Source organism: Juglans regia, chromosome 13 (genome assembly GCF_001411555.2).
Source record: "Juglans regia cultivar Chandler chromosome 13, Walnut 2.0, whole genome shotgun sequence".
NCBI classification, from domain to species: domain Eukaryota; kingdom Viridiplantae; phylum Streptophyta; class Magnoliopsida; order Fagales; family Juglandaceae; genus Juglans; species Juglans regia.
In genome coordinates this window covers 38,561,696-38,586,593 of record NC_049913.1, presented here as the reverse complement: position 1 = coordinate 38,586,593, position 24,898 = coordinate 38,561,696, and the positions used below count along the sequence as shown (strand labels likewise).

At 34.4% G+C, this 24,898-nt stretch overlaps 1 protein-coding gene across 1 annotated transcript; it reads left to right on the top strand.

The window, feature by feature from the left end:
- Nucleotides 1-3,853: 3,853 nt before the first annotated feature.
- LOC108987606 (cyclic nucleotide-gated ion channel 1-like) lies at nucleotides 3,854-22,952 on the top strand. Its single transcript, XM_018960540.2, has 6 exons — nucleotides 3,854-4,103; nucleotides 5,026-5,262; nucleotides 11,897-12,180; nucleotides 12,788-12,899; nucleotides 20,179-20,562; nucleotides 22,329-22,952. The coding sequence occupies exons 1-6, from the start codon at nucleotides 3,966-3,968 to the stop codon at nucleotides 22,815-22,817; spliced, it is 1,644 nt and encodes a 547-aa protein (XP_018816085.2). The 5' UTR covers nucleotides 3,854-3,965; the 3' UTR covers nucleotides 22,818-22,952.
- The last annotated feature ends 1,946 nt before the right edge of the window (nucleotides 22,953-24,898 follow it).

The following is a 24,898-nucleotide window of genomic DNA, read 5'->3' as shown; positions in this document are numbered from 1 at the left end:
TTTTAAATAAATTGTATCAAGAAGTTTTGAAAACTGTGTCTATACTGTAATATCGACATAATATAATAATAAAAGATCTACACAACTTCTTATTATTCACATAATTTCTATACATTATATTTTTTTTAATTTTTATTATTTTTTTCTTTTATCAAATATTTAATATATGAATAATGAATAGAAAATTTAAATTAATTTAAAAAGAATAAATTTTAAAAAAATATTAAAAAATATTAAAATTTTAAAAAAATATAATGTGTGGAGGATAAGAGATTATACAACATTCTTTATATATATATATATATATATATATATATATATATATATATATATGAGTCGGGCTACTGCTCTCCATTTGATCGACTGTACTTTTTAAGTTTATTTTTTAATTGATGATCTGGGAAGTCGCCCCAATATTGATGACCGGGGAAGTTTTTGTGTTGGTACAGAGAAAATAAAGAAAATTTCTTATAATCAAGATAAATGTTTTGTTTATAAAATTTATAATTGATAAAAATTTGTTGTGGTGCATTTTATATGATTTTTTTTTCATAAACATTATCCACGTTAAGTTATGAACATTATTTTTTATAAGATCTATTTGTAGTTATAATTATAAGAAAATTTAAAGAAAAAAAGGTGGACTTGATACGATATTTGGGGGGAGTAATTATGAGTTTATTATTTTTAAAATAATTTAATTTTTCTATTTATTATTCATATATTAAATATTTGATGAAAAAAAATTATAAAAATTATAAAATATGTAGTGTGTGAAGGTTATAGAGGTTGTGTAGAATTTTACATTTGGAGGGTAGACTCTCGGTCAACATCTGAGAGTGCTGGTTTGGTTATACAAATTAAATTATTTTATCTCATCTTATATAATTATTATAATTTTTTTAAGAGTAATACTATATACAGTAGTGAAATGTACAAATGTCGTGCAGTCGTTTTGAAAAAGAGTGGAGTCTACTATTAAAAAATTAATTTATTTTCATGTGGGTCCCATATTTATTTATTTTTTTCAAAGCGGCTGCACGACTCTTGCATACTCAAGACTGTAAGTATCATTTTTTTTTTTTTTTTAAATTTCTACATAAAATATAATAAATAATTTAATTATTTCAAAACAAAAATCATATTAAAAAAATATATTATAAGAATATTTTATTTAATTTTTAATAAAATATCTCATCTCACCTCATCTGATCTAAACTGATTAATGAAACGAGATCTTAATTATAATAAACTTGACTCAGTCGGTCCCTATAAATAGACTCGCTGGAAGTGGACATGAATGTGGAATCAGAGTGCTTAAAATCCAGCTTTCTGCTGCTCTAGCTTCGCTCAGTCCATGTCCTGGACCCTCGTCTGCTCGGACACACAAGTCTATCAGGTTCAATGAATTGCTATATGAATACACGTTCTTTTTCCATTCATTAGGGTATAGACAATTAGGAGATGTTCGTATAATATTTGCAGTATTTTATAATTTTGTAAATAATAACGCAATAGTTTTAATGAAATTATTTTATTTAAATTTTAGAAAATAAGAGACAAAAGTTTAAATAAAAATAGTATAAACTAAGTTAAAAATTAATTGAATATAATTTTAAGTAATATTTTTGTTTTGAAGTTTATAAAAGATCTATTATTTTTATGTTTTATTTTAAAATTAGTAAAAATTGTAAGAAATTTGGTATTTGAATAATTATTAGGTAATGATTAGATGAAAAAATTAAAAAATTAAAATTGAAAAATATTTTATAATTAATTAATATTGAAGAACGAAATTATAAAAATATTTTGAGAATTTTGATAGTGTAACATCAAACCCTTGAAACTGTACGTCTGTTTTTGTTTAAGCCCAGGCCGACACAACCGTGCGCGGAGAGGTTTCTTTTGTTCTTCGTTTTTTTTTATTCTCTTTTTTTTTTTTTTTTTTTGAGGGGGGTTCCGGATTTTTCTTAGTGATAACGTTTTCAATTAAGCTGCAGTTTTTTACTTGAAAAAAAGATCTGTGGATGTTCATGCACTTCAGAATAATAGATCGACCAAGAGTGTTGCACGTTTCTCTAATCCGTTTTCCATTTTTTATCAGCAAGCAGACTTCAGTGTACGGATACACTACTTAAGTCTTAAGTATGAGCTTCTGTGGGCGTCGGCAAAAGGAGGTAAATAGGTGAGCCACTGAGCATCTTCTTCTTCTATTGGCGAGGGGTGTGAGTACCGACAAAGTCGGAATCTATTAAATTTGACACCAATTCTCACTTTGTCGGAGTTCGAATTTAAATTCCAATTCTGACTTGTGTAGACTCCGATCTGACTTAATTCTATAGAGTTAGATTTGTACTTTTATTGAGCTTTTTCGTTTAGTTTCATATTTATCCTATTTTTTTGAAAAATAATTTTTTTGGGTTCTCAAAATTCAATTTTTTAAAAAATTTAAAAATTAAAACTAAATCATTCAATGATGATTTACGTCAATTTTACTAAATTATTCATTGCTGATGTACTACAACTTGCAAGCCAAAACTAAAATATAAAAAAAAAATTAAATCATTCACTGTTAATTTAATACAAGAGATTTGCTACTCATCATCTTCACACACCACACATTATACTTATTTTTATTTATTTTTAATTTATTTTTAGTTGTATTCTTTCTAAACTAATTGATTTCATCCATTCATCATCCATAGATCACATATTTGACAAGAAAAAAAGTAAAATAAAAATAAAAAATTTATGTGGTGCTTAGTATGAGGAATATAAGTAGAATTTTTCTTAATATATACAAGCCAAAACTAAAACTGCGCGCTGAAACACAGCCAGTGACCAAATATTGTTATTTGTTTTCAACCACTAAATCATTAACTTATCATTAGTTATTTCTATACTGATATCTAATTTATTTATATATTAGACTTATACTATAATATCTAATTATATGTTATTATGTTATAGTATTACATATTATTATATTATACTAGTATCTAATTTATTTCTAACTTAATTGTATATATACTACATTTTTTAATATCTAATTATATATTATTATACCTTAATTAATTAGTGACCAATTATTTAATGATCTCAAGAGGCATTAAATGCATAGTACACCGTGTTGATAATAGATATACCAAAGTTATCTTCTTCTTTTTCTAGGTATGTCCGAATGTACGTACGTATTTGCATACATAGGCCTAGTTTGTTTTTATAATTCATCTCATCTCCTTTAATCTAATCATTATAATTTTTTTAAATTTTTATACAAAATAAAATAAATAATTTAATTTTTTTAAATTTTAAAATAAAAATAATATTAAAAAAATATATTTTAATAATATTTTATTCAATTTTTAATTTTAATTTTAATCTTAACTTATCTCTATCTGATTTGCGAGAACAAACTAAGGAACAGTGACTTCTAGATAGCTACTATCATTGTAAAACACTTATTATAGGATTTTGTATGGCTGAAAGGAATCTGCAGTATGGCACCTTATAACTAACTATATTTAGGTGCTTTTTGTGGGCAATTGGAGTCAGACAATTTATCATAAATATTTGGATCGATCCCATGATTTTAATCACTGCCTATTTGTTCTATTTTGCCTAGCGACTCGGATAATGAGAGGCAAGAGCAAACTCTACCTCCGAAGTGGCTACCTCCAAAGTGGATTGAAAATATACTTACAGAGGGACTTTTCTTGTGGTGCGTGTTGTCGGTAACAGTGGACCCATTGTTCTTTTACGTTCCGGTGATTAATGAAGAAAGAAAGTGCGTTGCTTTAGATAGAAGATTATATATCAGAACTACTTGTTTGCGAACTGTTCTGGACTCGATTCTGCTTGTGGATATCATTTTGCAATGTCTTCGTCATTTTGCAAAATCGGAACAGGATTTTGCTTGTGGAGGAATACTGGAATCCAGTCAAAATGTATCGGAGCGGGCCGAAATGACCGGAACGGTAAATCCACCTAAACTATTAACAGTATTACTTTTCCTGTGCCGATCAATGTTCCGGTACCTCAAATTTCGATCGGAATTGTGGTCATTGGTGATTGACGTCCTGGCAATTCTTCCAGTCCCACAGGTAATTTAGGGTCAATGATCTTATGCTTAATGTTTTTATCCATAAATGCAAGTTCTCTAATTATTTGGTTTAAGCAGTACGCATGCCTACCTTTTAACTAAAGTACAATTGTGTATGTGATTTAAGAGAAATGATATTTGTTACCGTGAAGTATGCAAGTGTCTCGTAATTACTTTAAAAAAAAAATACGAAATTACATAAAAAAATTTAATTTTTAATAATTAATTTTACTATTTTTTAAAATAATTATACGATATTTATGTACTCATATGTTAGAGTAACATTACCCGTCATTTAAAGGGTGGCATAGAGTGGTGATCATTATAAACAATGTCTTTCCTGAAGAGATATTATAAAAAATTTTCAAAATTGGTGTATATTATTTCTTCTAAAAAATTTACAAAACCGAACCAAATCAACTGATTACACCCCTAGAGATCATCTATGTGATTTACATAACTGAATGGCGTCATGCTTAAATAGATAGAGCATTCTCAATGGTTTATGTATTACACAAGGAATATAAATTATTTAAAGAATTGTTCAAAAAAGAGTTACATCCGATTATGTAAAAGGAAATCTAAAATATAATTTTCTATAATAACCCGCTATATGTAACGGATATTGTCCATCCCGTAAATATAATACATTGCAAATATTTAAAGGAAATAATTTTTTTTTTATATTGCAAATATTAGAAAAATATATAAATTTTGCAAATTTATTAGTAGAACAAAAATATTTAAAAAGAATAAAAAATATTATTTAAATAATAGGAAGAAAAAATAAATAAATTGATGTATGATATATTATAAAAATTTATATGTAAAATAAAAAAGATAAGTTTATAGTGATATATTTTAAAGAATAAAATAAAGGAATATTGTCAATCTTATATAAGTAATCTCTGTCAACTGTCCAGGTGCTACTTCCAATTATCTTTTCAAAACTGAGAGGTTCCGAATCTTTGAACAAAAGGAAAGTCTTGACAGCTGTTGTTCTATTCCAATATCTGCCAAGAGCTATTCGTATCTACCTGTCATCAGTCTCATGGAGAAATGCATTCACCCACGACGGCGGATCGAGAGACAAACTATCTAAAAGCGCCATAGCAGTGAAAGCTGGATTCAACTTGTTTATGTTCATTGTTGCCAGTCATGTAAGTTTGACTCGTACTTATTTGCCTTATATAATTTTTTATTCTAATTAAACTTTGCATCGATAAGTGTCTGAATATCTTAATCAAGCTGGTTTATTGATTTCTTTAGGTTTCATACGAATGAACTTTGACAAATCACAAGTACTGTTCGTTGTGAACTATATTTGTATCCATGTCTAGTTATTTACAAAGCTTATCCTAATTAATAAGTATGTAGCCCCAAAAAAAAACAAAACCTACAAGATAGGGGTTGGGTATGCTAGCGGCCTCCCCTCTCCCTAGCTAGAATTAGAAAACTATACCTAACTGTATAACAAGTATATATAGCACCCAATTAAGTTTATATGTATAGCACCCAAGTTTGCTAATGCATCAGCCAAACCATTCCCGGCCCCTGATCATCTCTAGAAGTATGTACTATCTCAAAAGGAATGATCAGGCTTCAATAATAGCCCATATTTTAAATGTGAGTCTGATGACTAAGGTATTTTTGCAAAACCTTTTGAATTAGTGTCTCTAATTAATAATAACAAAAGTTTTTGTAGAACGTTTATTTTCAATAGTAACCTAGGTCTCTTTTAAACACAACGTTTGGAAATAAATTTCTTCTTTATTCATGGCTGTCATACTAAAATAATTACATAATCATCTAATTAACCTCCCTTTTACGTTTGAAATTCAGAAGCATATCCTCCAAAACTTAACACATGATTTAACACTGGTTTAATCCGGATAAGATTTCCACACTCAGGACACTACTACTTTATTGATAAACATAACTAATTTTAATCTTAACAAACAATAATTCGGTTAAGACTTGAATCTATTGACTTGCTGCTTTAGTACTGCAAGTACTAGGATTTTGCTTGGTTTGATAGATGATTATTTCTAAGATCGACCACCATACAACCACATGATTCATTAGCAAATCTTTCACCAACACATTGGAATCATAAAACATGACTACTAGAAATTATAACAGATACTCTAGGAATTTGCGATGGAGGAGACGTTGGTCTGAGTTGACTCTTGATACCATATGGAACTTAACAATTAATATTGATCTTGAACTATATTTTCCTTTGTATCTTTTCGAGAGGAAGTCCATGTATTTTTAGTTTTGAATTGTATTGTATATGCAATTTGTTGCAATATTTCTATCAACAACTTTATCATGATTATTGTGGTGCCACTAGTTTCTGCTTGTGATTTGGTGGGAGTCACAGTGTCGGGATGTTGGCCGCATGGGTCATACACCCCTTGCACATTGTGATAATGAGTATGTGCTCATCATGAACTCAATAAGTGTACAATTAATTCACAACAGAAAAATAAAAGGGTTGTAAATGACTCTAAATATCAGTATTGGAGAATTTAAAATACATCACACCACAATATCCATAAGTCACTTGTCACCTAATCAAAATGGGGGAAAAGCCTGAATCCTCAATCCTCTGGTGGTATCAGATCTCCTTGCTCATAACCACCTAAAAACTTACTTTGTATCAAAATTTACGGGACAAATGTAGGTGAGATTACCTAAGGGAAATGAAGATATGCAATTTATAGATGCAAAGAAAATTAATTCATACATGCCAAGTTACAGGTTTTCGAGCAACATGTCACAATCCACATAAAGATTTACCAAGCAACAATACTTAAAACAACGAAACACCGACCACTCGCTTGATGGTCCCAAGCCATTCGAGCAACTTGAAAACAAACTCAAAACCCCAGTTTTAAAACGCTCAGTTTGATTAATTTGTGCACCACAGTCTCCCCTATATGGACCATCTACACACTTTGGCTCTCTTTGCCACATAATGGGTAACGGCTGTGCATGTGACTTCATAATAAGTTGGGCCTAGTTCCAAGCACCACACTTTCGTGACCAAGCATCTTCTAGCCTCTGCTAGCAGAGAGGCAATGGTATCAACTTGATAACGTTACCATCTCGCTCGAGCTATTGTCACCCAGTGACAACCCAGGGGATGTAAATCAGTATTATGTGCTGCCTCTCTTGAGTGACCAAAGGAGCTTTATCGAGATAATGCCACATCCCTGCTTGAGGTCATGATACACAATGAAGGTGACAAATGATGATGGTTTGGAGTAGCTACTGAGTGATGTAGTGTAGAGAAAGAGAGAAACAAGGAAGGAGAGGCAGAGAGGAGAGAAGCAAACGTAGTGAGTGAGAGAGAGAGATAGAGAGAAAAGAGAGGAAGACAGAGCGGAAGGGAGTAGTTTGTTTGGGGGGTGTTTGAGCAACAGAGGGAAAATGTGTGTGTGTTATATATCAGGCAGAGGGGAGGGGAAAAGGAAGAAGACATAACCCTAGGGCTTAGCAGGCTGGGATATCGGCCTAGGGTTTGGGCTGGTTATCACAATTATAATGCATTAGTTTGAATTTCTATCTTGTTTTGGTTTTGTTTTATCTTCAGTTTCTTTCTTGTTGTCGTTATCTTGAATGTGTGACTTGGTGATGGTCTTTTTCTTGAGGTTCATCAGATTCTGGTCCGTTAGTCGGCTTCACCTTTCCTCCCCACATGCTCTTCTCCTTCGTCTCCTCATTCTCCCCTTCTCTTACTTTCATGTCAAGCTTTACTGCTTATTAGCAACCTATTTGGGAGTGGAGAATGGAATAGAATAAATAGATTTCTTTTGAAATATTCTATTCATTCTTTTGTTTGGGAGTTTAAGTAGGAGGGACTATAATGAACATTTAATCATTTGAGGGCTTAATTAGGAGGAAATAAAATTAGTGGAAAGAAACTCAGATGGCTCCCTCAATTTCTCTTGTAATCTCAATTTATCATTCCTTCTTAAATTGGGAGGAAAAAGAGGGAATGTAATGAGATTTAATAAAATATCAACTAAAGTCCCTATATATATATAAAACCTCATGTATATAAATATATATATATATATTTATATTGTTAAAATACTAAACTATTACTCTCAGTCTCAGTCATTTATACACATAGATTCTCCTTGATTTTTCTTCTCATTCTCTATTTACTCATCTATTTCATTAATGCTTTGTTTAGATCATGGGGCGCGTAGAGTAAAAAGTATAATTGAAATAAATCCATGGTAAGTTTTAATATTTGGTTTTGAAAGAATTGCATATTGTTATAATTATAAGGTAAAATTATATTTTTGAAAGTTCATCTCTATAATTACAAAATGAAAATGATATTTGAAAGCTCATCCCAAATAAGTACAATTTATAGATTAAAAATAGAAATTTAAGAAAAGGGCATAACAGTAATGTGGTTACAAAATATTCATTTATATTTTATTTTTCATGGACTTCTTTGCTTCGGTCTTCTTTCATTAGTTTTTCATTCACAACCAAAGGAGTTACAACCGATTTGCAATTCATCATTTTAAATTTTTCAAGAAGAGTTTTTGCATACTTCTTTTGGCAAATAAAAACACGTTCTTCTTTTTGATAAATTTCCATGCCCAATAAGTAATGCAATAAACCCAAATCACTCATTTAATATTTTTTTTATCATCTCTAATTTAAAATCATTAATCATTTTCTCATCACTACCGTTAAACACCAAATCATCAACATAAAGAGAGACAATAAAAACACCGGTTGTACCTTGTGTCTTGATATACAAGGTTGGATCACTTTTGCTTCTTTTAAAGTCTTTTTCATTGAAGTAAACATCAATCTCACCATACCATACTCAAAGTGTTTGTTTTAGGCCATACAAACCCTTCTTCAAGTTGTACACATTATTCTCTTCTCCTTTTGCTACAAAGCCTTGTGATTGCTCTATATAAACTCTCTTTTAAAACTCCATTTAAAAAAGATGATTTTACATCAAGTAGATGCAAGAACCAACCTTTTTGAGTCTCCAAAGCAATAAGAGCTCTAATAGTATTAAGTCGAGCCACCGGTGCAAAGGTTTATTGGAAATCAATTCCGGGTTGTTGACTATACCCTTTTGCTACAAGTCTTGTTTTGTTCTTTTGAATTGAAACATTTGGGTTGAAATTTGTTTTGAAAATCCACTTCACACCAATCACTTATTTGTCTTTTTGCCTCTCTACTAACTCCCAAATTTTGTTCTTTTCAATCACATAAATCTCTTATTCCATGCTTCTTCTTTAATTGCATATTTAAAACACTCCGGTTCAACAACACAAAAATTACAACTTCCATATATATCACTAAGTCTTCTCATTCTTCTTGGAGTTGAACTTAGAGATGAGGAGTTTGAGCTTGTTGGAGATGATTGTGAACTAGCAATAGGACATATCTATCGTGGAGCTTCAATATCTTCAACTTCATATTCTTGATTCTCAAGTTCTTCATTGAGGGTAGTAACTTGATCTTGAACTTTTTTTCTTTCCAATCCCAAGAGGCCTTCTCATTAAAAATCACATCTCTACAAATAATCAACTTACTTTTCTTCAAGTTAAAGAGTCTATAGCCCTTTGATTTTGAGCTATAACCCATAAAGATGCATTTTTCACTAGCTTCGTTAGGCTTGTGCATTACTTCTCTTGGAACATGAGCAAAGTAAATACAACCAAATACCTTCAAGTGATTTAAAGATGGTTTTCTTCCACACCAAGCCTCAAATGAATTTTTATTTTCTACAGCATTTGTTAGACATCTATTCAACAAATAAACCGTTGTATATACCGCTTCACCACAAAAAGACTTGGGTAACCTCTTCTCATGAAGCATAGACTTCGTCATCTCAACAATGGTTCTATTCTAATTTCTTTCCATCACTCTATTTTGCTGTGGAGTGTATCCAACCATTAATTATCTCTCCATGCCAATATCTTCATAAAATTTCTCAAATTCATGGGAGTTGTACTCACCACCTCTATCACTTCTCAACATTTTTAGCAAAGTGTCCACTTTGTTTCTCAATAAATTTTTGGAATTTTTTGAAAATGGAGAAAACATCTGACTTTTGCTTCAAGATATACACCCACGTCATTAAAATCATCAATGAAAATTATAAAATATTTGTTACCTCAATGAGTTGTGTTGACATCGGCCCACACACAACGATATAAATAAGCTCCAATGATGTTTTGGCTCTCCATGCTTTTTTCTTGGGAAATGACGCTCGGAAATGCTTGACAAGTGCACAACCTTCACAAACCTCTTGCACTTTTTATATAGTTGGCAACCCATACACCATGTTATTTTGTTGCAGAGTCTTCAAACTTTGAAAATTCAAGTACCCAAGTCTTCTATGCTAAAGCCATGACTCATCAACGACATTCATCTTTAAGACTATATTTTTTTAATATGGGAAAGTGAAAGGAAAGCTTCAATTATTCTCCATCTTATTTTTGACAAAACTTGACTTCCCCCTCTTTTATGATAAATCTTGTAAAACCCTCATTCAAAGTGAAGAGAGTACCCATGCTCTACAAGTTGCCCAACACTTACAAGTTTTGCTCCATGTTAACGTCGTGTTTTGTACACGTTTGAGCTAGGTTTCAGCAACTCAAGTCTTCAAAATTGGGCTTGCGAAAATATAGAAGAAGGCAACTGGTAGAGGTTGGCCTTGGGGCTGGGAAGTCTTCGATGCCAAAATCAGTAAAGTCTCTTGGAAGTTTGTAAATAAGTAAGAGAGTCTAGGGATTAGAGAGTTTTTTGTACCTGAGAGTTGGTATTTATACCAGGGGTCTGGGAAGGGGAGAAATTGTGCCTGTCCCTATGGAGTCTGTGTCTTTCGTACTGTTCCTTTTGTCAGAGTCATTTAATATGGCATGACTCTGCGACGGCGTCATTAATGTGGTGTGTAGCTCTGTAGTGGTGCCATTAATGCGGCGTGGTTTCTTAATTTCACTTTATCTTTGGTGGCCCTTCGATGTTCACATATCAGAGGATCAAGGGTTCCCTGTCCTTCCCTCTCTGCCCTGTACCGGTCCCCATGATCAGAGTGTGGCCAAGATATATCAGGCATGTTCGTCTCTTCAGCCAGCTGTTTGCTTTTCCTTATAGGTGCCTTTCTTCATGGGTAAGCTTGGACCCTAGGGCAGGGTATCGGGCTGGGGCCCAGTGGGCTTGTGAAATGGAGAAAATCTCCTTACATTCCAAATCTGGAACTAGTAATACGTCCTGAATGTACTTTGTGCCATTCTTCGTCTCTATAGCAATTGTACATTTTTCTTTTGTTTGGACTAAAGAACCATTTCCCATCTTCACTTGAACTGATTCAAAAACTATTCCAACTTTGATCATGACAACTTTCTGGATCAATTGGAAAAAGAAGAAGAACTTGTTGACTCCATTTTTTGTTTTATATTGAGCTTTGCAACTTATCATTCAACACACCACATTTTTTTTAATTTTTTTTTATTCCTGCTAAACTAATTTAATTTTTCTACTCATCATCTCTGTACCACATACTTGTTAAAGAAAAAAATAAAAAGATCAAAATCATGTATAGTGTGTAGTGTACGCCTATGAGTAAAATTTTATTATTTCTACAATAACGTTTCTGCACTTGTACGACTATTATCACGTTATGTTTGTTTGAGATTTTCATCCGTACGTAGCAATGTAAACTTTCTTAATTAGGAAAAATCTTGCTACAATATCTGCATTATTTACTAATCATTAAGAGGTTAAATGGTCTTTTAGATACTGGGTGCCATTTGGTACTTTTTCTCCGTCGAGCGAGAGACAGCTTGCTGGCACCTCGCCTGTGAAAATCATATTGAATGCAATCGAAGTTCTTTTTACTGTAACCACGGAAGTTTTGGCAATTACACATTTTTAAACGATCATTGTCCTATACAAACCCCAAATACAACGGTCTTTGATTTTGGAATATTCCAAGGAGCGCTTCAATCTGGTACAGTGGCGTCCACGGATTTTCCACGAAAGATCTTGTACTGCTTCTGGTGGGGCCTCCGAAATTTGAGGTTTGTGAATGTTACTGTTTTACATTGATAATCTATTTCACAAAAGTTTTTATCATTGATTGTCATCAACATGACCATGTCGACTGCCATACAGCTTGTGCATATATAGACAATTAAGCATACTCGGGAGGTGGTCATGTTCATCATGTTTCATGTTGGGCCACCTCTCGAGTGGATCCTTGATACCATATTAAGATACGTCCGGGAAATGGAGAAATAAGTCTCTTTTGGCTGCAAGTTTTCAATGATGCAAATCTTCATCATTTAAGGTGCATATTGCAAAAATAATGATACTGTATTTAAGCATGCAAAGCATAATTTTTCCACTCTTTTTTTGTTTTAATTAACTTTCCCTTGGAGGAATATATGCTAATACATACGTGTGAACAGTTACAACAGTAATATATCATTTTGTTCTAGGCTTGTGATTATGATCATTTTGGCTTCCTTATCTTCACCCATACAGTCTTTACTTATAATACACTTTACTGTAGATCATTTTGATTAGTTTTTATCTGTTTAATTTGATCAGCTTAGTATATTAATTAATGATTTCTTGTGTGAATACACCACCTGATGTTTCAGTACTGTATTTGCAAATTTGCAGTTCTTTTGGTTCAAACCTTCAAACAAGTACGCATTTCTGGGAGAACTGCTTCTCAGTTTTAACTGCCATCTCTGGCTTGCTACTGTTTACGTACTTCCTTGGACGTTTGCAGGTTGGTGATCAACATGTGTACTTTTTGAAGCTTCATTTCCCGTATTTATATAACTGAATTATTCTAGTACTCATCATTTCTACACTACACATGATCACACATGATTTTTTTTTTTTTTTTTTTTTAATTTTTTCCCCTTAACAAGTATATGTGGTTTAGGAATGATGAGTAGAAGAATTCAATTAATTCAATAGGACTAAAAAAAAAATAAAAAAATAAAAAATTTAACATATGTGGTGTAGGATGATGTGTAGCAACGCCCAATATAATTTTTCTGTTTGAATATCAGAGTTTTCCATATACATGGTTTATGGAAACATGTAGCATGCAATTCCCAAGTACTTTTACCTTTATTTACCCCGGCCATATAGTTTTATTAGGCTACATTTGTAGGTACCTGTGTAGCTTTATTCGTGTGTACAGGCTTTTCTCTATATATTGTTCTCATTAGTGCTAGTTAAACTTTTCTTTCATTTACTTCGTTTGCGATTTTTGTTTTTTCACAAAGCTAGCATCAAAAGCAAAAAATATTCGAGAAAGAGTGTGAGGCAGGACAATTGGGAGATTCCTCTGGAAGGTTTTAAAGATTTCCTTGATCTCCGTAACTTTTGTAGTTAGCACCTTCCTAGCCCATATTTTATGTTTAACATCAAATTTTGGTTTTCCTTATTTTTATTGTTGACTTTCTGACGTCCAAGCAAAATAAGAATTAGTCTGACAGCTAACCAAGTAACAGAAGTTAGAGATCGATTGAGATTGAAAAAAACGCAAATAGAGATAAAACTCTGACGAACTCTAAGATTAGAGTTTCTTTTATAAAAATCAAATATATGTTCTGAAGCCCATAAGCTGGATTTAAATAGTTAAGGAAAAGAAAGCAAACTTCTAATTATGTAAAAATAATAAAATATGGAATAGATAAGTATCTTGCTAAAATCTAGCCAAAAATTCTGAATAAAATCGTTCCAAAAATTAAACATTATCATAAAAGAAAAATAACCAAACATGGAAAAAAAACTAAAAATGATGATTTGAAGGAGAAAATGGCTGATTTTGGGCTTGAAATGGGACCACCAAGGAGAGCCTGGTGACGACGACTTGCGCCCAAGAGAGCTTTTCGAATTGGAGTCATATGCGTGATTTTGATATCCATAACCAAAATTATGGCTAAAATACTGACACTTGCGCAATATTGCCCTATTTGGAGGAATTTCATCCTTTCCACACCCAATCAAGGAATATCGACCTTTTCTCGCCCAACTGCGGAATGTCAACCTTTCCTCGCTCAACCGAGGAATCCTGACCTTTCCTCAACCAATCGAGGAATCTTGACCATATCTTTTTTTCCATATTTGCAATGGTCTACCTTCTCAAGGTAGTCTAGTACTATTAACTTCGAATATGATAGCTCAACATCATCGAACCTGGATCCTCTTGCATCACTTTTCATTTTAGATGAGTTTATTACGTAGCCTATAATTCTTAGTTTTATTATAAATGGGTGGTGTAAGGGACAAAATATCCAGGCCTAAGACTAGGCCACCACTAGGAGACAAGACAAAAAGTAGGAAAGGTAAGGGAGAAGAGTGTGTTAGGAGGCAAGGGTGGACAGTGTCAGGAGAAAGTAAGAAAGATAGAGGTGGTTAGACATGCAAAGAGAGGAGAGGCACGCGGAAAGAGGGATTAGACAAAAGGGGACTCTACTTCTTTAAATGGAGCTTCTTCAACCTCGCTACCAGGAACTCTAGAGAAATGACTTCCTCCAAAAAATAGGTTCTAGATCTTCACTGTATAGTAAGGATGATAGACTACGAGAGACTGTAAAATAAACAAATTATAGTAGATTTTCCCTCTCCAAATGCCCCGTAGACATAGGCAATATGCCGAACCACGTAAATCTATGTGTCCATATATCTTTACTTCACTTATTTTCCTTTCACCGCCATGGATGTACGCACCGATACCATACAACCTCATCGGACATTCGAGCAATTTTAGTCAAGTAAAAGTCGACTACAGCAACTAAAAATTCACGGTTTGTCTTTCTTAAAATTTGTGTGATTTTATTTCTAATGACAAAATTTTTTCCTGTTGTGTGAAACACTGGCCACTTAGTCCTGCTTGGGCACCGCCAAGATGTCCCAATACAACTACGTCGGGACAAATTGTTTGGCACTAGCGAGCATGCAGGCAAACTGAACCTCCATCATCGTCAAAACATGACAACCCACAGGCTTCATCGGCACATATCCAACCTTTGTTCCGCTCTGTTAGAGCAATTGAGGTTTGCCACCTCACTTTGTGATTTGGGTCGTTTACGCTGACCAAATTGACTATTTTTAGCACGGACAAGCGTCTCCGTCAGCCAATACAAGTCCCTCAACTCTCCACAACACAACAGGCTGGACACAACGGTTGGACAAAAGTCTTCGACTTGTCGACCCTTGCTCCAGCAAAGTTGAGTACTTTGACTTGCCACAACACAACTCCCTCTACTTGTCGACCCTCGCGCCAGCAAATTTGGGTCTCTTGACTCGCCATGATCCATTGGTCGGGCTAGAATCCTAGGGCTAGCCCACTCAACCATCCAGACACAAGTCTCTTGACTTGTCGACCTTCGTGACGCCAAGCCGAGTCCCTAGACTTGCTGTGAAGTTTAGGTCGGGCACTAGTCCTAGGACTTACGCTGACAGCCACTAAGGCACAAGTCCTTGACTTGCCGACCTTCGTGCCACCAAACCAAGTCACTAGACTCACTGCGAAGTTTAGGTCGGGCACTAGTCCCAGGACTTGCCCAGATGGCCACTCGGACACAAGTCTCTTGACTTGCCGACCTTGGCGTTGACACGAGTCCCTAGACTAGTGCCAAGTGTCACACTCTTGCCATTACTGCTGCCAATGAGTTACCTCCAGTATCACGTTTTTGGAGTTAACGAGTCTGCGAGCTCCACAACCGCCTTGCGCGGGTTACCTTCAAGAACGAGTTGACTTGCTCGACAACAGCCTAAGGTGGACCTAGGGGGTCGACGAGTCCTCCAACCGCTTTGCGTCGGTTACATCATATGAACTCCAACACTAACAGTAAATCAAAAATAAAAACATCGGACAAACATACACTTTTCACACCTTTCAACAACAACAAACATTCATGCAGACAAATTTCCCAACTACATATATTATGCGGACGAGTACACTTCCAGCCATATTCGAGCTCTAAGCTCGATCTTTACGTGGTCAAGTACATCTTCAGCTACATCCAAGTTCCGTGCTGGCGCCTAACGTAGAGTACACCTCCCGCCACATCCGAGCTCTACGTTAGTGCCTTACGTGGTCGAGTACACTTCCCTCCACATCCGAGCTCCACGCTCGTGCCTTACGCGGTCAAGTACATTTTCTGTCACATTCGAACTCCACGCTTGCATCTTTCGTGGTCGAGCACATAGCCTGCCGCATCTAAGCTTCACAGTCTTTTCTGATGCGGTTGAGCGCACCTCTTGCCTAATTTCACCCTCGAAGGTATTTATGACTCAACGCAAGCGAAACAGAGAACCAGAGACCCACCTCCAAAACTTATTTTGTCATAAATCACTACGTGTTGTCTCCATTGTATATTTTATCTTAAAGATTCTCAAGACCTTCTTTTGGAGTGACTCGAACTTAAGAATCGTGGGGAATTGTAAGGGACAAAATATCCAGGCCCAACCCACTAAGCCAACACTAGGAGACAAGAGGAAAAGCAGGAAGGTAAGGGAGAAGAGTGTGTCAGGAGGCAAGGGTGGACAGTGTCAGGAGAAAGTGGAAAATGGAAAATGGAGAAGTGGTCAAACAAATAAAGGATGGGGAGGCACGCGGAAAGAGGGATCAGATAAAAGGGGACTTCAACTTATTCTTCGAAGGGAGCTCCTTCAACCTCGCAACTGGAGACTCCAGATAAAGGATTTCCTCCAGCACATAGGTTCCAGATCTTAATTGTATGAGAGACTATGAGAGACTACGAGAGACTCTAAAACAAACATGTTATAGTTGATTTCCAATCTCTAAACACCTTGTGGACGTAGGTAATGTGCCAAACTATGTAAATCTATGTGTCCATCTCTCTTTACTTTTTCTACGCTTATTTTTCTTTCACCACTATGGATGTACGCATTGACACCGTACAACAGCATCAGATCACTGCAGGGGGCTCCAGACCACACTGATCGAGGTCTGAATCGTTATAGCTGGCCGGGAATGACTCTTTCTCACATTCCAGTCTGTTGTGCAATTTTTTACACATCAACAAATGGTATTGTAATGGGAGGGTTATCGTTTCATCAATAAGACATAACTCTTCTCTGAAATACTTTGCCATTTTTTGCTACGTAAATTGGTATCGAAGCAAGGTTTCGCCTCACATGATGGGTAACGATGTGAACGAAGGTAACCATTCCAATTGAGAAGAACGTGGGTGCAAGCCCTTTGGACAGCTGTTTGAATGCAAAGCCAGCAGAATCATCAACAATATGATGGTATCGAAGCATGTTAGAGGAGATACATCAAACCATTGCGAGCATGCGTGTTAGCAACAACAGAATTCATGACGAGGATGGGGCAAATCTAGGGTGTGTGTCTATCCCACGATGAGGGTATAGAATTTTGGATGACTCATTCAAAGTGATGAAGAGTTTGAAGGGATTGTAAGAAATGACAATGACACTATGAGGGCTGTAGAAAATGCCAAAAAGTACAGAATAAAAATTGACTTGCCTTGTTGTAGTTGCGTTTTGGTAGTGAGATATTCTCAGGTATTCTATGAATAATTGTAAAAAAGTAATGTAATGATGACATATTAAATGGTAGTGAAAAGTAGGTAAAAAGTAATAATAAAAAAATAAATTGTAGTGAAGTATTCTTAGTACGTACCCAACAAGTAATGGTCACCTTCATGTCGAGAGTTTCCTTGATTGGCTCCTTGAGGTGGAAAATTTCTTTGGGCGCATGCAAATACTAGAGGCACAAGATGTCAAGCTAGTAGCATATAAATTATGAGAGTGTGTCTTAGCTTGGTGGGAACAAATGCAAAACAATTGTAGACGACAAGGCAAACAACCAGTCCGAGCATGGGCAAAAATGAAGATTTTGATAAGGGCTAAGTTCCTCCCACCAGGCTACGAACAAATCCTATATCAACAATATCAAAATTGTAGAAAAGGAAGTTGGACTGTTGGTGACTACATAGAGGAGTTCTATCGCTCGTGTTCACGGAACAACTTATTGGAGAAGGAAGGGCAGCAGGTTGCAAGGTTTATTATTGGGGGCCTTAGAGTTACTATTCAAGAAGAAATTATGTTGCACGCGTTTTGGACTCTAGCCGAAGCCATTAATCTGGCTTTGAAGATTGAGATGCAGTTATCACGCCTAGCAACATAGACATAGACATTATAACCAGCAACAACAACCTTCCACCCCTCGAGTGCCAAGAACAACTAGCGGCAACTAAAACCCACAACCAACACCCTCCACAAATCAGAATGGAAAATGATAGAGCCACCGCTGGTGGCTCCTGCTGGAGTCATCGCTGGCTTTATCATGTGTTTTTTTATGTGTTTTTTTTACAGTTATTTTTATATAGATTTTTTAATAATTTTAAATATTTAAAAAAATAAAAAAATTTATAATATTATTAAAAAACACTTCCTTAATCTTGAAGTAAAAAAAAATTATTTTTTTTATTTACTTCGTGATTAAAGAAGTATTTTTTAATAATTTTTTTTTACTTTAGGATTACGGAAGTTTTTTTTTAATAATATTATAAATTTATTTTATTTTTTTAAAATATTTAAAAGTATTAAAAAAATTTCTATAAAAAATAATTGTAAAAAAAATACATCAAAAAATACATGCCAGCTGGCTGGCTCTAGCAGTAGTCAATCAGAATAGGGGGGGTGTAACAACAATCCCTATGCCAAGCCAAGGACAAGAAGGTGCTTTCAATTGACGTTATTGTAATGGGAGTGCAATTGTTTTATCAATAAGAGAGTTATAATTTTTTTTTTTCTGACAAGTTTTTTGACCACGGGAAGACATAACTCTTCCTCTGAAATACTCTGCTTTCGTTAGGTGAGTGTCATCACAGTAATTCATTGATCTATTCTGATATCCTGGATTTGGGAAGTGTGTTAAGCCCCATGCACGTTGAATTGGTCTTGGACAAATTAATATGCTCTTTAATATTGTATGTTAACTGTATGTTTACTCATTAATGGAAAGTTAAATGTGTGTTTGCTTATGAGAAAATTTAAGAATTTCTTAAAATCTTTTTAGAAAGATATTGTTTAATGATTTTGTAAAAATAAATAGAAATTTAATTTCAAATAATTTTCTACACATACACTTGTACGTTATTTTAAAAATAACATGGAGCAAATAGTTCTTTTAAAAATTTTGCAAAGAAAAAAAAAAAAAAGAGTTCTTTTATGCGCAGTTGCGCGAGTTCCGGGACACGCGGTTAATTTTTGTTCTTTGTTTTTAAAAACTAAACGCAATTGCTAAACCTTTTTTCTTTCTTTCTTTTTATTTCCCAAGACTTTTTAGCAAAACAGTATCAGACATAAAGTAACTTGAAAAAGAAAAATTAGCAATTAAATATCTGTCGGAAAAGAAGAATCACGGAAACCGGATCCTTGTTTATAGATTCTTGTTTATATGTGTTGTAATAGTTTCCTCGTTTAAAACTTACAGTCTATAGGCATTCCATGAAATAGAATAATGATCATCACATCCTCCGTTCTAGGGGAGAATTTGAATGATAAAACAGAGTATACTCTTTTTCTTTAAAACTGATGCTGCAATGATATTACAGTCGGGTTGCGTTTAAGCTCAGGAAAAAGGGGAAAGAAGGTGCAAATTGTCATACTATTTTATATATATATATATATATATATATATATATATATTCTGTCCCTATCTCTGAAGATGAAGAAATTGTAGGAGTGACCGTGTGATGTACTGTCTCCTTAAATAGGCACCAGCTTCAATTGGCTTCTTTGTTGCGTATGGGGACTCGTATGGCTAATATTGTCTACCACCCCTTGTAAAGAATCTCCCCAACCCAAAATCTATTAAAGAAAGGAATGCAGCAAGACAAAGATTTAATCGTACTTTTTTCTACAGACTACGAATTGAGCAAGAAAAAAGAAGAAGAAGAAAACCTTATTATAAGTTTACAATTTTGTCTTAATTTCTGTACAACTGATAATTTCTCGACAACATTTAATGTGTTGAACTTGATATGCAACAGATGTATATGCACTTGGAGGCATCTAGAAAGTGGGATGAAGCTCACCAAAGGCAGAAGAAAGCAAAGCAACTTGAGAAACTTAAGAAGAGGTGGGAATATAAGATCATGAAAGCCCGAAAATTAAGGAAAATACGTGAGTGGATAGACAGACAACCGCAGCTTAGAGAAATTAAAGGGACGATCATAAACCAAGTAGACCGAATGTTTACAGAGAAAGAAAACTTTATCATGTCCAGGGCAGAAGAAAATCTTTTCGACGCAAAATACATGATATCTCCTAGTAAATATGAAGATGTTGTTGATGCAGAGAATCCGTTTCCTCGTTTTCCCCTGTTCACTAGAAGAAAAATTCTGCGCCATATCTGCCTACCGCTACTACAGAAAGTGAGTCCTTTTTTTCCAACTTCCTTTATAAATAGAGCAGAAAGAAATTCAGTTTTATCTACAAAGGACAACTAGTCCACCTTTTTGTCCTACTTAGTTTGCTTGCCCATGCTAAAGAATGCGAGTGTTCCTTTTTCTTCGATCTACTTATTTTTCTGTAGAGCAAAAAAAGTGTATTTAAGTTCAATCAATAATTATTTTTCTTCGGAATAAATGTGAAAAATACAAAATGGAGAGTTGAAATCTTACAGAATATTAGTGTTCATGATGGATATAGGCAATATGATTTTGAATATTAAAATATTTAAATTAATGACATGTTTAGAGTAACTACGATATATATAACCCATCTATATTAACTAATATATATATATATAACCCATCTATAAGGTTTCAAAGCAAAATAAATGAAGAATTTCTTATAAATTATTTGCTAATTTATATTGAGAAGGAATGTGATAATTATTGATCTTTATTTATTGAAAAAAACGTTTAGCTCAACTGGCATGTTAAATGCTTTTATTTGTTATTTTATATTTAAACATAAAACTTCTTAGTGTATATTAACTAATATATATATATATATATAAATATTGTTAAAGCATGGCGCCATTATATATACTCTTATGAAGCCATGCATATTATAAATTATATCATTATATTATCATTAGCTAGCTCATGAGCATTAGTCTTACAAATCTACGTCATTCAAATTTCACTCCCAGTAATTTATGAATTACTAACTCTCATTTATTAAGAAATAATATCTTTAACTAAATTACTATTTTTATTTAAATTTTGTAGCTTTTTATTTTTCCTAATGCACGTGTTTATAAATCTCGTTTTCTATACTTACAACTTTTTAGTTTTATTGAAGATGAAAATACTAAATGCATTCATTAATGTTATTGAAGATAAGAAGATAAGCATGAAAAAACCTATTTATTATTGAGTAGTGCTACATAAACTTATAATTTTATTTAAACTTTTATTTACGAGACTCATTTTATTAATTTTCTTTTAAAATTCAAATATTAAATTTCAAATTTCACGATTCTTAACATACTAATAATTGATATATGAAGAAGTACTATGTTTTTTGTGAGTTTTTTTAAAGTACGTTTAGCATTTTCCTTTATTATTTATGACTCTTGATGATCAAAATTAATTACTTTGGCAAATTAACTATAGATATACATCGCTTTGGTTCTCTCTTCACTCAAATAACGTTTGAGAAGTTTTCCTCACTAGCGAGATCAAATAGAAGATCGAGTTGTTCAGCTAATTTTGACTTGATAACTTTGGCGATTCCTGTACCTCCGACTAGTAGTATGTAATTTACGAAACTGGTCCGCTAAGCCATACATGATCATGTGCTTATCTACTATGTATGACGTAAATATTCATTGTTGGACGTACAACAATTAATTAATTACGTGGACATTCTTAGCATCATCTCGTACGTTACATTGTTCGCCGGATTAATGCTACATACAGTCGTGGAATGCGCAAACGCCGTGCAGTCGCTTTGAAAAAGAGTGGGGTCTACTATTAAAAAATTAATTTCTTTTCAGGTGAGTCCCTTATTTATTCACTTTTTTCAAAGCGACTGCACGACGACTGCACGCTCACGACTGCAAGTATCATTTCTCTTGTTCGCCGTCACATGAAGTTGTTTGAGATCTTGACATTGAATTCCCTACTCCCGAATGTGTTCAATTTTATTACGGGTTTCTCATTATTGTTCTTATTTGTTTGTAAGACAGGTGCCCAAGTTTCGAGAAGCAAGTCACAGGCAATTGCAACTCATCTGCGAATATATCAAGCTAGTGTACTACAGTCAAGATACCTACATTATTCGGGAGGGAGAACCACTTGATCGAATGCTCTTCATCACAAATGGCATTCTTTGGAAATTTGCAACCACAAATAATAATGTTGTGGGAAGTACTGTCTCCTCAAGCCGCGGGGAGTGTATTGAAGAAGGTTGTTACTGTGGAGAAGAAATTCTAAACTGGGGGTTCCATGGCTTCTCCCAACAGGTCGTGCCCAACCTATCCGACCTCCCAATCTCTGACAAAACCCTCAAAACCCATACAAAAGTTGAAGCCTTTGCTCTAATGGCGAACGACTTGAAGGCTTTAGCCTCCAGGTTTGCCGGCCCAACACCTACAGAAGCAGTCCTTATGATACAAGAAGCTTGGCGCCGCAACAAAAAAGTACGCAATTGGCGATCGAGAGCTAGCAATACCTAGCTGGCATGCACTCGATCGTTGTGGTTTAGGATTAGTACTCCTTTTATCCAGCAGCTGCTTGCCTGCTTGTTGAAATGCAATAGTTTGTTTTTAAGGGCGTGTATCAATAAGTTGTATGCGTACGAAAATCAACCATTCTCACCTTAGCTAATGTTGGTTTTCTTTCATATTATTTTAAAATTTTGTTTTGGATGAGTGGGGGCCGGCGAAGATACTTTGGGGATGGCAGAGCAGCTAACATTTGCTTCCTATATTAATTGAAAGGAAAATTAAGAGAATGGGTTGGCCAAGATGACCAAATTAGTGCAGGCTATGATTAATATATAGGCAATAGATTACAGAGTTAAATTGAACAGATTGTAATGGATTCCAAGTCTGCTTGTCGAGTGCACACTTATCTGTTTTTTACATATTTGAATATTGAATATACAAGATAAAGACTAGAAACTCCTACTCTATTATGTTATCTTGAATTGATCATGATCATGATATGTTACTTGAGAATTGGTAGGAGCAAGTCAGAATCATACGACACGAGATAGCAGCAACTCAGAGTCATCAAAAGAGTCATGTTGATACAAGGAAGAGAGTCTTGTCCTTTGAGGAAGACTGTAGAAAGGGAAGCTCAATTCGAGGAATGTTGGACCATTCCAAATAGTGGAGAAGATCGGCCCGCTGGTTTACAAGGTTGCATTATCGGAAGATTTTGGAGACATGCCTGACGTATTTCACGTTTCCTCTCGGAGGAAGAGCTTTAAGCAGCAAGACCGAGTGGTCGATCTTGGTAGCATTCAACGTCAGCTTAAACTTACGTATGAAGAAGCTAGATTGGAATGAACAAAAATTGAGGTTCAAGTGAATACCCTTTGGTAAAGATTTCGTTGGGAGATCCAACAACTGAGGATATTACCGGGAAAATAGAAGAAGACATGCGAGAGTAGTATCTGTACTTGTTTGGATATTGATAATGAGATAAGTTGTTTTTGGGCAAGGGTGTAGACATTTATCTATAATGGAATGGTTGTATTTTTTAAGTGAATGTAGAGCAATATCCTTATAGAGAATGTATGACAATTTAAATCTTCGGCTACTGCTTTGATGGGAGTCTCCCTAAAATCAAATGAGATAATAGGTTTTGTCTATACGTGATGAAGAAGCTTAAATGAAATCGTAAAATGCCAAACAATTGTTGAAACCATTGTGCAAAGATTTACTATTAAAGATCCTATTAATCTTTTATGGATATACTAAAACATGGGAGAGAAGTGATTTGGCAGAGATATTTACACAAAATCAGCGTTGAAATTAATAACGAGTCTTCTAAGGTTGAACGTGGCGGATGCTGGCCATGGGAGTGATTGAAGGTCTAAGGGCGGCGACCCTCTGCTAGGTTCAAAAATTTCCTCAACCCACAAATATTAGGGGATTGATTTTAGCTATGAGATTAAGGGACGAACGAAAAATTGAAAACTAGAAATCGTAGGAGCCAAACCAATTTTACGCTCCACGTGTAATGTGTGGGGAGTATTTTTAGCCACGACTTACACTCGTCGCAACAAGTTTTGTTTTCCACCAAATTTCACTTGTCGGACATGAAGTCGCAGGAACAGAGTGATTTATTTTCCACTGACATCCTTTGTGTGATCAAATTCGTGGGAAATGGTCAAATTTGTTGTAGCATGGAGTTGTTGAATGCTAGTCATAAGGTAGTAATCTTGTCCAAGGCAAGGTTGTTTTACTCACGAAACCTGACTATTCACCACTCTGGGACTGGGAAAGTTACACACGAGTTCAATGATAATATTAGGCTACAGATCATGCCCAACATACAAAGGTTATCAGAAGAAAATATAAATGTCGATGCCCAAAATCTGCTACCTCATCTTCCTACAGAAAGAAGAAAGGACATTAAGCGCAATCTTTGCTTGCCCATGCTAAAGAAAGTGAGTGATTTTCTTAGTTGATTATGCTTTTCTTTTGGACACAGTCAAAAGAAATTCGTTTGAAAATTTTATTAATTTGCTTTGGAAGAAATGTGAAATGAATATTATCAAAAGTTGAAAACATCAAATAGAATAGTA